The following is a 14,008-nucleotide window of genomic DNA, read 5'->3' on the forward strand; positions in this document are numbered from 1 at the left end:
ACAACTTCTCTGCATGCACAAACATGCATGCTGTCTTGGCACTACTTCAGACCATTGGCTAGGTGCCTTGCAGTAGATTATAGAGTCATTGAGTTGTTGCACTGACGTACCTTCACCCTGGTTTTGCAAACATTACCCGAGAAATCAATCTGACAAAAGTTTCTTGTTAGAGGTTTCGACATACAATCTGACAAAGACTTGTTCCGTAAGGTGAGCCTTGAAACTAAAAATTTATGTTTGCATTGGGTTGGTCTTAAAAGTCATGAATAGGTTGGTATTAAATTGATTAAATGCAAAAGGAAGAAAAGTGACACTCAGGATTAAATGGTCATATGTGAAGAATGTCATAGTGTTTCTGTGACGTACAGTACATGACGACAGAATACTAACACCTTGAAACAACTATCTTGATTGTCTCATGTAGTGCCAAATGTGTACTGGGCTATACTCCTCAAATTCAACATCTAAGGCTACAGTAGAAGACCTGTGCATCCACCAGGAAGAACACAGAACCAATCTCTAGCCCATTTACCACCAACGTCTGTTCATGGATTGAGTATTGGTTTTACAGTATAGTAATAATAGTATGGTAATGCTTGTACTACAGTAGAATAGGGATGCTTGGCGGCACATCTGTAAAGCTGGGAAACTGTTTTTGTTAGATGCTTCCAATAGCTATCAATTAAGTCTCAATCCAATTTGGAGCTGTGACTAAGCAGTGGATGAAAGCTGATTGGTGTTCTGGCTGAGCAACCTTTGACAGGAATCACAGCTATGAGAAAGGGGCTTATCTGAGAACACAGAACTGTAAACAGCAGATAACATAGCATGATGGAATCATGAAACTTTTGCCAGGTGGTGGGATGGTGAACATTAACATCTATGAGGTCAGTCAAATTAACAGTGTTTGTGAGTGTGTTTGTGTGTGTGTGTGTGTGTGATTTCTTAGTGGGACAAGATATTGAAAATCTGCTGCATGGTTCACATTAATTTCAGTCAGCTCTGGTTCTAGTTTCTTGCCAGTCCCGTTTAGACGACGCTTAGCTAACGCATATTCATGCTGTATTTGCATTCCTTGCTTCGGTCATAGTCTGAAGTTTTCAACATTCCAGACAGTTGAGGGCGCGTGACTTCATCTCAGCGCAAGTCATGTTTAAATATTTAGTCGTCTGAGGGCAAGGCATTGAGTGAAAATTTATGTTATTTTTGAAGTGGGTCGTTCATGGACAAACCATTCAATGAAAGGTACGATTGACTCGAGTCAACTGTTGCATGGTGGCCGCGAAAACGTTTGTGTCCAATCGACAAATAAGGACAGCCTACATATGTCATCTCTTCAAACTCCTGCTGCCCGAGAGAAGATGAACGACGTTACGCAAATATTATTTACAAACGAAGATGTCAGAAGAGATACCGGAATGAATGTAAGTGAGTCAATATTGTCAGTAATTTGATTTCTGATAACTGACCAACATTTGCTTGATTATTGTTTGCATTCATTTCGTGTTTCATTTGACCCCTGGTATTTGTTTAGTAGGCTCAGGCTAAATGTCACCATTGTGTAGAATGTGTAGGATCTATCGTTTTACCTATAAAGAGAAGCCTACTGAGAATTTCACAACACTAAATCACAACCACGTTGACAGTACCTGCAGTATCTTATTAGAGCACTATCCATATCCATGTCCTTTATAGTTCAGCTGGCCTATATGGCAACAGCTTCTAGAAAAATAATTTAATTATTATACTAAACGGGGCATAATCCTTAAGAGAGGGTCATGTTTATCATTAACGGAATGCCAAACACTGAATGGTTAATACCTAGAGTATTTCCAAGAATGGCAAGTCAGTTTTGTTCTATTTATCTTGGGGAATCTGACTCCAGACAGTTCAATAAACAATACAGATTTGTCTATGTAGGTTAATATATTAATTCAAAACGGTGTTGTCTTGCATGGCCTACCTGCAGTATAGTGAACAGGCTACCTGTGGGACTTTGAACGTTAAAGTGTCATCTATGAAATACAGCAGCCAGCATTTTTTCCGTCAAGTTCAACTTCTGATTTAAGAAGAAGAAAAACTGGAAGTGTAGTTTGAAATCATTGCTGTGTTCAAAACTCTTATGTGGTTTCACGAAGTAGAAAATCACAGGCCTATGTCGTTTTCAACAAATGTGCCTTTTCTTGTTACTCGTTAATAAATTACTCCTAATTTTGGAGACCTTTTCGAATTACACAATGAGATTATTTGACACAATACAAATATAACTCGCTAAATAAACAAACTCAGCAATGTTTAATGGCCCTCACCCAATGCAGTTCAGTTTTGGACCCTGTCCAGTTTGTTGCATAATGTTCTTTGTATGCCTTAAGTGTATGATATATTTGACATGTTCAATTGATTTAAGTTGGCACTAGAAGCATTTTGTTACCTGGAAGGAAACAATCACAGATTATTTTATCTTTGTCACTTTCTGACCTCACTCGATTTTTGTCAGCCTCTTTGATATGGGAGGATTTTAAGGTGACTGTGAGCAAGTGTTAGAATGCCCTTGGGCAAACACAGCCTTTTCTCAAAAGCTCTTCCTCCCGAGGTCTGTTGTTACACTTCATGGTGAACAGTCTTGTGGTTTCCGTACACATGGCACTTTGCCTCCTGAACTACCTGTTCCTCTATGCAGTGACTTTACATTCCCTCTGGGTTTGGTGCACTTTGTGCAGTCAGACACATTCACAGAGTAACTATACTTAAAGGATTGGACGACTTGGAGCTGTAAAGACCGGACCTTTAATCTGACCTGATGTAATTTGATTTGATGTATGGGGGGGTGGACTGAACCTTCCTATTTGACTAGATGGACTTAAGATGTGGGCCAGGCACAGGGTCTTGAATTAGTTTGGGTAAAGACGTCCCTCACACAGACTCTGCTGTATTTGAGGATCTTAGAAGGAGGTATGCCCTCAGATCACGCACACTCTATTCATCAGGTGCATTACACACACACACACACACACACAGTAGGGAGAAGACATTCACAAGAGCAGGTATGTACACACAGACAAGCACATGCACATACTGAATGCACAAACACTTACACACATGCATTCATTTGTATAGCCCGTTTACCTTATGCATAGTTCATGTCAAGGGACTCTTACATAAAGACACTTCATTAATCTCAGTTATATAACACACCACACATTCTACACCAGGGCTCTATTGCTGGCACCATGCAGGGATGAGGATTCACTTTTGTGCAAGCTATTTACCTACCTGTGTGCTATACTGTAAGACACTTGTACATAATGGTGACAGGCATGCTATACAGACACACATAACCACACACAGGTTAATATGCCTGCACACTGGTTAATATGCCTGAACACTTATTCATATCATGGAAGTCTTGTAGTCGCGTTGTATGACATTTTTGCAAGTCTAAACAAAACATTTTAAAACTAGGGAAAACATGTAAAATGTACAGACTTCCAAACAGACCGAATATTAATCAAAGCAATTGTGCTCAAAATCTAACCGTCTCAACAACCCATCTGTTATTTCCTCAGTCTGGCCTGTGCAGTGACCCTGTCTTTCCTGCAGGGGGAGCTGTGAGGACCTCCAGGGGTTGGAGGCAGGACCAGGTCTGGTAGAATAGGGTTGGGCTGGCTTTTGGAGCCTCTCCCTTCCATGTAAGGCAAGACAGCAGTAGATTCCCACACTGAGTCACACACGATTACACTCAAAACACTTAGGACACCGACAGAAAGGGCTCCAGACTACTACTTCTAGACAGGTACATTTGAAACTGGTTGGCATGTGTGTTGTGTTGTTTTCACCTGAGTTAGTGTAGAAGTCGTTTCGTAGATGTATAAGTCTGTGTGTTATGACTTGTACGCTTTCTTCTGACGTGTTTTATCTATTGCCATTGAAGAGGCAATTGTGTTGTTTTCGTAGTATCTACCATGTAGCTCCAGTAAAATAGCTACATAAAGTAATATATTTACATATTTTGATTTAATATGTTGTTTATATTTGTATGTGTATATTTCATATACACTCACTCTTCTTATCTTCATACAATCCTATACTAAATAGTACTGCCAAATGTACCTCATACTTTGACACAGAAACATTGTAAATGTATTATAATTTACTCTGTGTTCAAGATACATATGTGTGTGCATCAGAGTAACTTTGAGCTTCATTTAACAAGGCTGACAAAGGAAGCTTCATAGCAGACATAAGAGAAACAGTCGTGTGACATTGTGACAGGCTCTGAGAGTTTCACATTTTACGTCTAAATTGTGGAATGTGGGAATGACATGACATCACCAGTAGTAGGTTCCTGACGTGCAAAAGTATTTTATTATCTTTCTTATCTTTGATAATCTCTTTTGTAATCATTTACGTACCTTGTTATATGACCCAAGACAGGATATACGTCAATATGTGTCTGAATGTGTTAATGGTACTCTGCAAGGAGTGGAAACTAACATGTTGCTGTGAGTTGCCCAGCCTCTGACTAGACATGTGCATGTGGAACTCTTTACTTGTATGTTGATGTTCCACTACGGTCAGTTGCATATTTGGCCAAACATTGTAGCCAGTGCTCAATCCTCTGAGCCAGGAGCTGCACTTGTCCAGTTTGTGTACCAATAAGAGCAGTGGAGTCTTCATTGGAAGGGATGGGAGTGGGGTTATGGTTCTCTTTGATGCTGTACATCAGAGGGGGAGGCTAGGTGGTTGTATTTATAGAGGTAGAGGGATCGTATAGGAGCACCATAGTGTGTGAAGCTCTCAGCTCCTGTGCGTCCAGAGAGGAGAGCAAGGTAGAGTAAACTGATACTCGCTCTGGGAGCTCAGGGGGCCTTAGTCTCAGTGCAGCTCGTAAGAGTAGCCGCTGTTTTCAGCCCAGTTATTGACTGCGTTTCTATGTATCTTGTTGTTTTATTTCTGCGGATTACATTGCGCAGTTGATAGACCAAATGGAGAAACAGGCCATTCTTAGCTGTGTTGCTTGTGGAGTTTTCTAGCCCTCAGATGTAGTGGTTTGTATACTGTGCGTATACAGTGCCTGCACAAAACAACTTTATGGTCTGCTTACAAAAATGTGTGAAACATTTAGACAAATGATTGATGAGTCTTTTGCAATAACACATTGGCTATCAGTGGTTTGGCGCCCACACGTTTTATATGAATTTGTGTATGGAGGGGAATAGCACGCAAATCTATAGTCCTCTAGTACTTCCAAGAAAGGTGCTATTTATTGTCTTTTTTATTCAAGTGAATGACCCCAAGGTATTATGAATCAATTTCAACAAAGAAGTGACCAAATACGTATCAAACAACAACAACAACAACCTTTATTTATAAAGCACATTTCATAAAATACAAATTGATCCAAAGTCCTGTACATAGTGCATAGCAAAACTACGCTATAAAACAACAATTAAAAGTTTCCAAAAGCTAAAGAATAAAAATGTGTTTTTAGAGTAGATTAAAAAATATCCAGTGAAGGACCAGACCTCACATGAGAAGGAAGAGCATTCCAAAGCTTTGGCCCAGCCACAGAAAAAGCCTGATCACCCTTTACTTTGTAGCAACATTGTGACACATTTAAAAACAAGTGATTTGAAGATCTGAGTGCCCTAGCTGGACAGTATGGCAGAATGAGATCACAAATCTACCTTGGTGCACAGCCAGACAACTCCTTATAAACAAACATAAGGATCTTAAAATCAACTCTAAACTTAATGGGAAGCCAGTGAAGGGATGCTGAAACAGGAGAAATGGGATCCCTCTTTCTAGACCCAGTCAAAAGTCTTGCAGCTGCATTTTGAACAATTTGTAATTGAGTGTAAAATGAGGAACACCACAATAGAGAGTTGCAATAGTCTAATCATGATGTTACAAATGCATGAATTACAGCTTTTATATCTTTTAATTCTTCAACTTTACAAAAGATGGAAAAAGCTTCCTCTAATAACAGCACTAATTTGTTTGTCCAAAAATAGTGAAGACTCAAATATCACTCCAACGTTTTTGATATGTTTGCATACTTTTGTTGAGAGAGGACCTAACTGTGCATTCAGAGCAGGAGTGGAATCTGCCAGACAACCCAGAAACCTCTGTTTTATCCTCATTTAACTGCAGAAAGTTATCCCATTGTTACACAATGGGATAATTCGCTGGACAGGGTCCATGGTTTTAGGCCTGTGGATTAGATGTTGATATGGCTGAGGCCTGTCTGTACAGACAGAAGCCCTCAGGATAGCTGACTGGCTCCCTACTGAAGGGGGATGTTTATCAGGCTGTAAACCAACAGAGATCAAAAAGAGTTTCAACATCCAAGAGTATGGGTTCACACAAGCCCACCATAGTAAAACACACATTGATTTAAACTTTATTACATTTCAGGTTTCACAAGTTTATCATAACGTATTTGTGTGCCAGTGAAGCGTCCTGAAACAGACAGAATGGTTTTAGGGGAGTATATGAAAGTACCATAAATACACATATTTACTTATTATTCCACTACCATCCTAATACTTGAATGTTTGTTGATGATTTTAATGTTTACTTTATTAATAATAAGATTACTACCAATGTAATAACCAATTATATGAGTCATAGTTGTTTTCTGGTTGACAAGACATTAACATGAAACCAGCCTTCTGCTGCATAATACAGTACTGGGTGAAGCAACAAGGGAAAATCATGGGATATGAAATGACTGTATGTGTGGTGGGAGAGCCAGAGATGGAGTTTGTGGTTGTGGACGATTCAGGAAGGGAACATTGTGTCCGTTCCAGCATCCCTTGTTAATGAATGTGTGTGCGTGTGTCTGAACACCTCTGTGGGTGTGTCAAGATCTTCTCTCTGTGAGAGAGAGAGAGAGAGAGAGAGAGAGAGAGAGAGAGAGAGAGAGGCCCCCGAGGCTGCAGTCACTAGCTCTGATCTCAGCCTGATGGTTCAGCTGCCTGCCTGTTACAACCACAGCCACAGCTCTGATGGTTTTTCAGGATTCCATACTGACAGGAGAGGAGGGGGTGGTGGTGTGTGTGTGTGGGGGGGGGGGTATTTAACTGGGTCACTCATACACAGAGGCTCTCCCACACAAAGTCCGTGCTTGCTTGAACACTTGGACACATTTTAAGAAGTTTGCGATACAGTTGTGCTTGTTAGTTTGACAACATATTTGCAGTTTTGTTTTGCTGTACATGTGTCTTGTTGGTGTTGACACAATTTTCTCTCTGGTTACTGGTAACAGATGATGGTATGCTAAGAATGTGTTTGCCACTTCTCTTTCTCATTAATCCTGTGCTATGATCCCTTGTGTGCTCTTCACACTGAACAATTAGAGATGTACTGTTCTGTTTAACTGGGTGTGTCTTGTCAAAAGTATTTTGTGGGTAGCATGAAAGAATGCATTGCATAGGAGAAAACAATGACAATGACAGGTGTAAGTAATGGTTTTCTCTGTAAAGAAGTAATGTAGCCTATGGCAACCAAGCCTAATAATGCACTTCCAAGGAAAGTTTCCATTATCTTTCGTGTTTACATTTTACACCTGTTTTTTCAAAGGGACTTTAATAGATTTTTATTTTAAATTCATTATTAGATTTCAGTCAGATAACTTAATTAAAAGTTATTTGGCACCTGAAGAGGCACCTAAAGAGGAATACATGTTTATGTAATCATATTAGCAAAACAAGAGTTTTTTGAAATGAGTAAAACCAAATTGTTTTAATATTCCAGTGTACTTCTGAAATCATTTGAATTATCTTGATAACTGATAATGTAATCAAAATGCACTAATCTTTAAAAAAGTTTGAATTCAGAAGCAGTCTGCTTTTTGCATCTTCCCAGACATGATTCAGAGATTTAAACCGAACCACCAGGTTTTTTGCTATCGTAGAATCTCATTTGATACAGACCATCTCCTATGGTATTCAGACAGGTTCCTTTGAACCTAAGGCAGAAATGTGGACTTATTATCTTACTCAGAGGATTACTGTGGTATTTGGCATGACGCAACATACCTTAAGAGTAATTATAAGATAATAATATATGAACTCCTGCCAACAATGTAATGATGTCATTGTACCTGCTAAAATGGATTATGCAAATTAGTCATGGAACATTACCTTATTGGACATCCAGTATGTTCCAGTCCAGTCAAGACAATCACGTATTAGATTTAAGCATTTATTGTTACATGACGTGGACATGTAGGTTTGACTTTGGTGGAGTGGATGATCTAAGGGAAGCACTCCCTGCCTCCTCGATGCAACACATACATACATGACATATGAGGCAGGGAGCAATAGAGATATAATCCCCCTGGTGGATAGACATACAGACAGCATGGGGGAGAAGGGGATGGTGGAGGACGGCAGCAGCACTGATCATACAACAACCGGGGTGAGTGTGTGCGTATCCAGGCGTCTTTTAAAGACGCCTTATCGGACGTGGCCCAATGCGCTGCTATATGGGTGTAGTAGTGGGCGGAGGAAAGAGGTGGAGTAAGACGCCTTACGTCTCCGACAAATGGATGACGCGTGCTGCCCGATTGCCCTGCTTGAACTAGTCTATGATATCCAGGGTTTGCCGTAATAAAAACCTGTTAAGAATAACAAAGGTTAGAACGCTTCGTGTTGAGCCAGTTGAGTATTGTATGTGAGAGTCATATACTAACACACACACACACATCAATACACACACATCTCAAAAAACAAACACATTGTACACACAAGCCCAGGTGTACTGTTCAAACATTGAGCAGACATAAAGTGATGGATGAACTTGACTGTGCTCTGTTATGATAGCACAAAGACATCTTGAGAGACTGCATTGATAAAAGGGTTATGTGAAGTCTAACTACCGCTTTTTTCAACTTAGTTCTTTGGAAACACACCTTTATCCCTTCCTGAAAAGGTTTCCTTCATGCTGAAAAGCAGTTAGATCTGGTTTGATTCTCACGTTCACAGATATTCAAGTAGTTTGTTTAACCTTCACCATAATGCCTGATATGGGTGTTCCCGTTTATTTTGGAAGCAATGTATGTATAACTTAAGAGAGACGAAGGGTTTGTTACCCAATGCAGAGAGACATTTGAATTGTTGCCAATTGTCATGCAAGACAATTGGCATGGATCTTGCTGAAAGTCATTGTAACATGATAAAAGTAGAAGGTACCTCTGTTGAAAAGTTTGCTCATCTTAAACTTGATATATTGGCATCAAACCATGATTTTTGACAGTTCATTCTAGAAAATGTTTGGCAGTTAGCCTGCACAGTTCAGTAACAACACTTTCAACAAATCGACAGCTGGCACTCTACCAAGTCCTTGTTTGTATTGTTTTGGGTAGCCTACAGAGTTGTTCAGTGACTCAGCACTCGTTTAGGTGGTCGGGGTATTTTTGGATTTCCTGGTTTGGACTGGGTTGACTTTTCCAGTTAATAAAGAGTTAGCGTTAGACCCAGAGTTGGGTGGGGTGGTGTTGGAGACGTCCACCCACAGTCTGGAGTTGTGTCACGGGGTTCACTGTCTTCCAATGAGTCATTGGATAATTTCTTCATGGGCAGCTTTGACTTTGACCACCTATCACCTAGCTACAGCTCACTCTGCTCTCTTTCTCTCTCTGTTCTCCCATATGACAGGGGCTATATATCCCTTTCCTTTCTCCCCCAAGCGGGTTATCTTCACTTTCACATCTCTAACTCATACAAATCCCTTTATATTTTTGTCTTTTTAACTCAGGACAGATACAAGCAGCTTAGACGAACTCTGCAGGAGCAGAACCAGTCCAGCTAGCCCTCAGAATATTACAACCTCTAGCAGGGCAAAGACAAATATTTTGTATGATATTTATAAATCCAAATGGACTATTGTGAATGTTCTTTCCTTTTTAATTAACAGCCAATCAACAGAGCTTCTGACCTACCTCAGCCAATCAATCAAGACCAGAGATTTGGTCTGGTTGCACCCTCAGAAGAGAAAGTAGAGGTCATCAAGGTGAGTTGTCTGTGAGATGGGCGTGGCTGTGTGTGCGTGTTTGAAAAACTAACCCCCTTCTCCGATGTCTAGGTGTACCTTGAGGCACGCAAACAGAGAGAACCCAAACAACCGAGTGTCAAGATGCTGACAGATGAGGTGTCTCAAATACAGGAGGTCAGTACGGCCAACTAGGAACAGTTGTCTGCACCAGTGTGTAGAGGATGAGTCAGTGCATCAGGCCCAGTCATTGGGTGGGGATGGATAGACAAGCTATTAGGTTGGATGTTTAAAAGGGTGTGTCAGTAGAGAATAGTGTGTGTGTGTGATTTTTCCACAAATATGGGCATATTTATCAAAACATTTTCCTGTGTTTCTAGGTGAGGTACTGTCTAAAGACCTTGAGGGAGCAAATGGCAGCCAGACAGAACAACAACAATAACAAGGTACGACTCATGAAAAATGAATAAACATAACCGAAAAGAATGTTATCCATGAGAAACGTCTGCTTATGAATACATAACAATATTGGCACAGCACTAACATCTCTAACCATGCTCTTTTTCTCAGTTTCCTGTCAATGGCTTTAGAGTCAGCCTGCCTAGCAACCAAGCTGTTGTCGCCAATGGTAACCTTGTTGGGACTGAGTCTGAAGCTCATGTAAGCTATTATTAGCTCATCTAAATGCTAAACTTGAGTGATAGAGTGGTTTGGCTTTCGTTTTTTTTGTTTTATTTCTTTTACATCCGTTTTAAAGGAGTGCATCCTGACGCATGCCTACAGTCACAACAAGTAGAAATGGAATGTATTCAAACTAATATGAAAATGAAAGGCAAAATTCCTCAGACATTTTCCATCCCGTGCAACATGACAACATTTCTGTTGTTATTTAAAATGGCGGCTGCTCTCAGAATACCATGCTGGTAGTCATACTGACTACACACTGAGAGACATCTTGGTGTATATCTGTTACAGCCTCCCCATACACACATAGACAGCAGATATTGGATATTGTAAAAAGCCATTCTTTCCGCACAGCCCAGCACAGACAGCCTGTGTAACATGAAGCCGGACATCCATTCTCTCTCCTAAAGGCTGTGTTGCTGTGAGAATGCAGGAGAATCTACGAGGAATCTATTTTCTGCCCAGTGACTATGCACAAGTACAGGCAATCGCTGTGCGAGAGTGTTTCTCTCTCTCAATCTGTGTCTGTCTTCGTTCTCTCAGGTGAAGGACAACCAGGATGAGAGCAACAGGCTTAGGGAGGTGACTAAGCGTCTGTACGCCCAGCTGAAGGAATCAGAGAAGAAACATCAGGATGAGAAAGACAGACTGCAGGTATGTACTTGTTAGGTTCACCTAATGGTTCATTCCCAACTTTCTCCCTCCTTTCAATCCATACCATTCCCTCTTTCAGTCTCTATCCATCTCTTTTCATTATTGTTTGGTTCTCTCGCTCATAATCCAGGAATACCTCAGGGCATGACCCAGTGTGTGTGAAGTTATCAGTCTTGGTGTCAGAAGGTTGAAACTGTATTGTTCCAAGGACAATCCTTAGTTTCCTAAATATAGTGTTCTACTGCAACACATAATACACAATTTAAGTCCCGACTTTGTGACAAGGCTAACTTCCTGACTCGCGAAACTGCTTTAGTTCCTCAATATTTTAAAAGATTTTACTTCCCAAAAGGTTTAATGGAGAAACCTAAATTACAGGTTGGCATGTGGTTTGTCTAAACCATAGGTCTAAAGAGTTCCATACCTCCAGAGGGGCAAAAGCACCACAGCAAGCTTAATGCCATGGTAACCTTGGGACTCTGGCTCCCCCTGCAGGCAGAAAGCAGCGAGTTTCACCAGCGCCTGGATGAGCAGTCTGAACGTCTGCAGAGGGCAGAGGGGCAGGCCGAGGACCGCGGCCAACGGGTGGAAGAGCTGCAGAGGCTCCTTGGTGGCATGGAAGTGGAGAGCGCCGGTCTGCAGGACAAGATGGCCGCCATGGAGGCTGAGCTAAAGCAGCTGAGGGAGTCTAAGGAGGAGGTCCTGGAGAAGGAGCGGAGGTGAGGTCCACCGCTCCACATATGACGCTTATGTTGTGTATTCGTATTCTTTATAATGAGAAAGAAAGATTGAATAGGTTAAAGGGTCATGGATATTAAGGCTGATATTACCGTATACTGTACACTTGTATTTTACATCAGGAAACATGCATTTATTTATGGCTGTGCTGTTGGTAAGGTATCATTGATCAGGCCAGATACTGTATTTACGTAAGGGATAATGCCCGACGAGGTGTCCAATATCATCTGATAACGGACACCTCGTCGGGCATTATCCCTTACATAATGTACACCCCTGCAGCCAATCAGAATTGAGCATTCACCCAGACCATGGTATAAAGTATGTTACCCACCCACCTTACTTCGTCCTGATCATGAGTTATGGTGATGTAACCATAGTAACCATATGTTGTGTGTGTGTGTGTGTGCTCAGGTCTGAGGACTTGGAGAAGCAACTAGCCGTTCTGAAGGAGAAGATCCATCACCTTGACGATATGCTGAAGTGCCAGCAGAGGAAAGTCCGCCACATGATCGAACAGGTGACAACACACACACACACACAGTATACTTGCACACACACACATATACACATGCATACACACTCACAGGAACTTGCATACAGAGTACCAGAAGCAATTAACGGGCAATTTGATTGCCAAGAAAGCACTTCATTTGTTTAGTGGAGTGGAGCAGAAGCTTGCAGGGAAACAAAAAACATCAATAAGTGATGAGCATGCCTCCGCTGGAGAGTTGTTTTTCTTCTTCAGTTTCCAATCGTGATATCCCTCTGTTTGTTTTCCTTTTTTCCACAGCTGCAGAACTCCCGGACAGTGATCCAGGAGAGGGATCGAGCGATCAGAGATCTGGAGGAGAAAGTGTCTTTCCTAGAAGCTGAGGTGAGGATGCTTACAAGTCTTGTGTGCCATTCTACTTTCTTCAGCTCTACTCTTTCTGCAAGAGAAGGCGGGAAAGTCTGCATGGGGTCTCAACCCTCTCTGAATGACCTTTGACCCTTTCATAACGTGTTCCCTAACAGAACAGAGAGATGCACGATCAAATGAAGTACTTCCTGGGAGGGGATGCACCCGAGACACAGACATCCGCTGAACACAAACCTCAAATCCTCTTCAGGTGACAGCTCACTCACCCAGTCGCATCTCCCAAAACAACAACATCAGAACACAGCAAAATGAGTGAACGACTACAAGCAATGTTTGTGTACTCTCCATGACTTCAAATGTTCCTCTTATTTGCAGTAAGCCGCTCACACCAACCACCGTTGCCAACAAGTCTCTTCCCTTCATCAAAGTAATTGAGATTAAGTCCTGAGTATTCGGCATGAGAGATGTAAAAAAAGGAAGTGATACAAACACACAAGCAGTCTTGACCTGGACAAACAACTCTGTATTCCAACTCACAAATTTAAATATATGCATATGTTACCCCCTCCCAGAATAATGTTTCAAAGCATGAAATGTGTAAAATGTGAAAATGTTGCATGTTGAGTCCATATGCTAAATGTGCAGTGCAAATACTCCGTCAACCTACTAGTTTTGTATACTGCAGAAGAGTTGTAGGAACACTAAGTTTCAGTAGTTTGAATTTGTCTTTTACGGGGTACTTCTAAATTGAAAACTTTTTTTCAAATTTTTCAAATGTTTGTCCTGTTTTCTTTGCTTTCCTTAAATCAATGCCGTGTTAGGTTTGCTAGTTGAAGTGTAAATACTTATGAGTCAATACTCATCAATATTTAAGTGGCTTAAAGTTTCCCTCATCATACAAGGCTATGGATTTAAAGATCCACTCTGTTACAACCAGTAATCAGGTATGCTATCAACTGTTCGTTCGGACTGTGAGATATTCTTTTTTGTCTGTTAGTCAATCCTGGTTTCAACTACAACACACTATATACTGTACGTGTACTTAATGTGAAATATGTCCCTCTTTGATAAGTA

The 14,008-nt window shown here is 41.0% G+C and overlaps 1 protein-coding gene across 4 annotated transcripts; it reads left to right on the forward strand.

The window, feature by feature from the left end:
* Positions 1–868: 868 nt before the first annotated feature.
* Positions 869–13,709, forward strand: tuft1b (tuftelin 1b). 4 transcript variants are annotated; one of them, XM_084696393.1, is made up of 11 exons: positions 869–887; positions 9,922–10,017; positions 10,090–10,173; positions 10,377–10,442; positions 10,567–10,656; positions 11,224–11,334; positions 11,830–12,053; positions 12,487–12,592; positions 12,866–12,949; positions 13,090–13,184; positions 13,310–13,709. In XM_084696393.1, exons 3-11 carry the CDS (start codon positions 10,141–10,143, stop codon positions 13,380–13,382), a joined length of 882 nt encoding a protein of 293 aa, XP_084552519.1. In that variant the 5' UTR covers positions 869–887; positions 9,922–10,017; positions 10,090–10,140; the 3' UTR covers positions 13,383–13,709. The 4 variants fall into 4 exon arrangements, with proteins under 4 accessions (XP_084552519.1, XP_084552518.1, XP_084552520.1 ...); XM_084696392.1 differs by lacking the exon at positions 869–887 and adding an exon at positions 1,159–1,424; XM_084696394.1 differs by lacking the exon at positions 869–887 and adding an exon at positions 3,695–3,793 and having other exon boundaries at positions 9,763–10,017.
* Positions 13,710–14,008: the final 299 nt, after the last annotated feature.

This window comes from Hypomesus nipponensis, chromosome 4 (assembly GCF_054491055.1).
Source record: "Hypomesus nipponensis isolate SF chromosome 4, ASM5449105v1, whole genome shotgun sequence".
In the NCBI taxonomy this organism is placed as follows: domain Eukaryota; kingdom Metazoa; phylum Chordata; class Actinopteri; order Osmeriformes; family Osmeridae; genus Hypomesus; species Hypomesus nipponensis.

Excerpts from the sequence above, each read along its gene's own strand:
- tuft1b (XM_084696392.1), top strand. The coding sequence starts at position 1,239 with ATGAAAGGTACGATTGACTCGAGTCAACTGTTGCATGGTGGCCGCGAA. Across the intron at positions 10,018-10,089 it reads AGAAAGTAGAGGTCATCAAG|GTGTACCTTGAGGCACGCAA; the intron begins GTGAGTTGTCTG and ends TCCGATGTCTAG. Across the intron at positions 10,443-10,566 it reads AGAACAACAACAATAACAAG|TTTCCTGTCAATGGCTTTAG; the intron begins GTACGACTCATG and ends TCTTTTTCTCAG.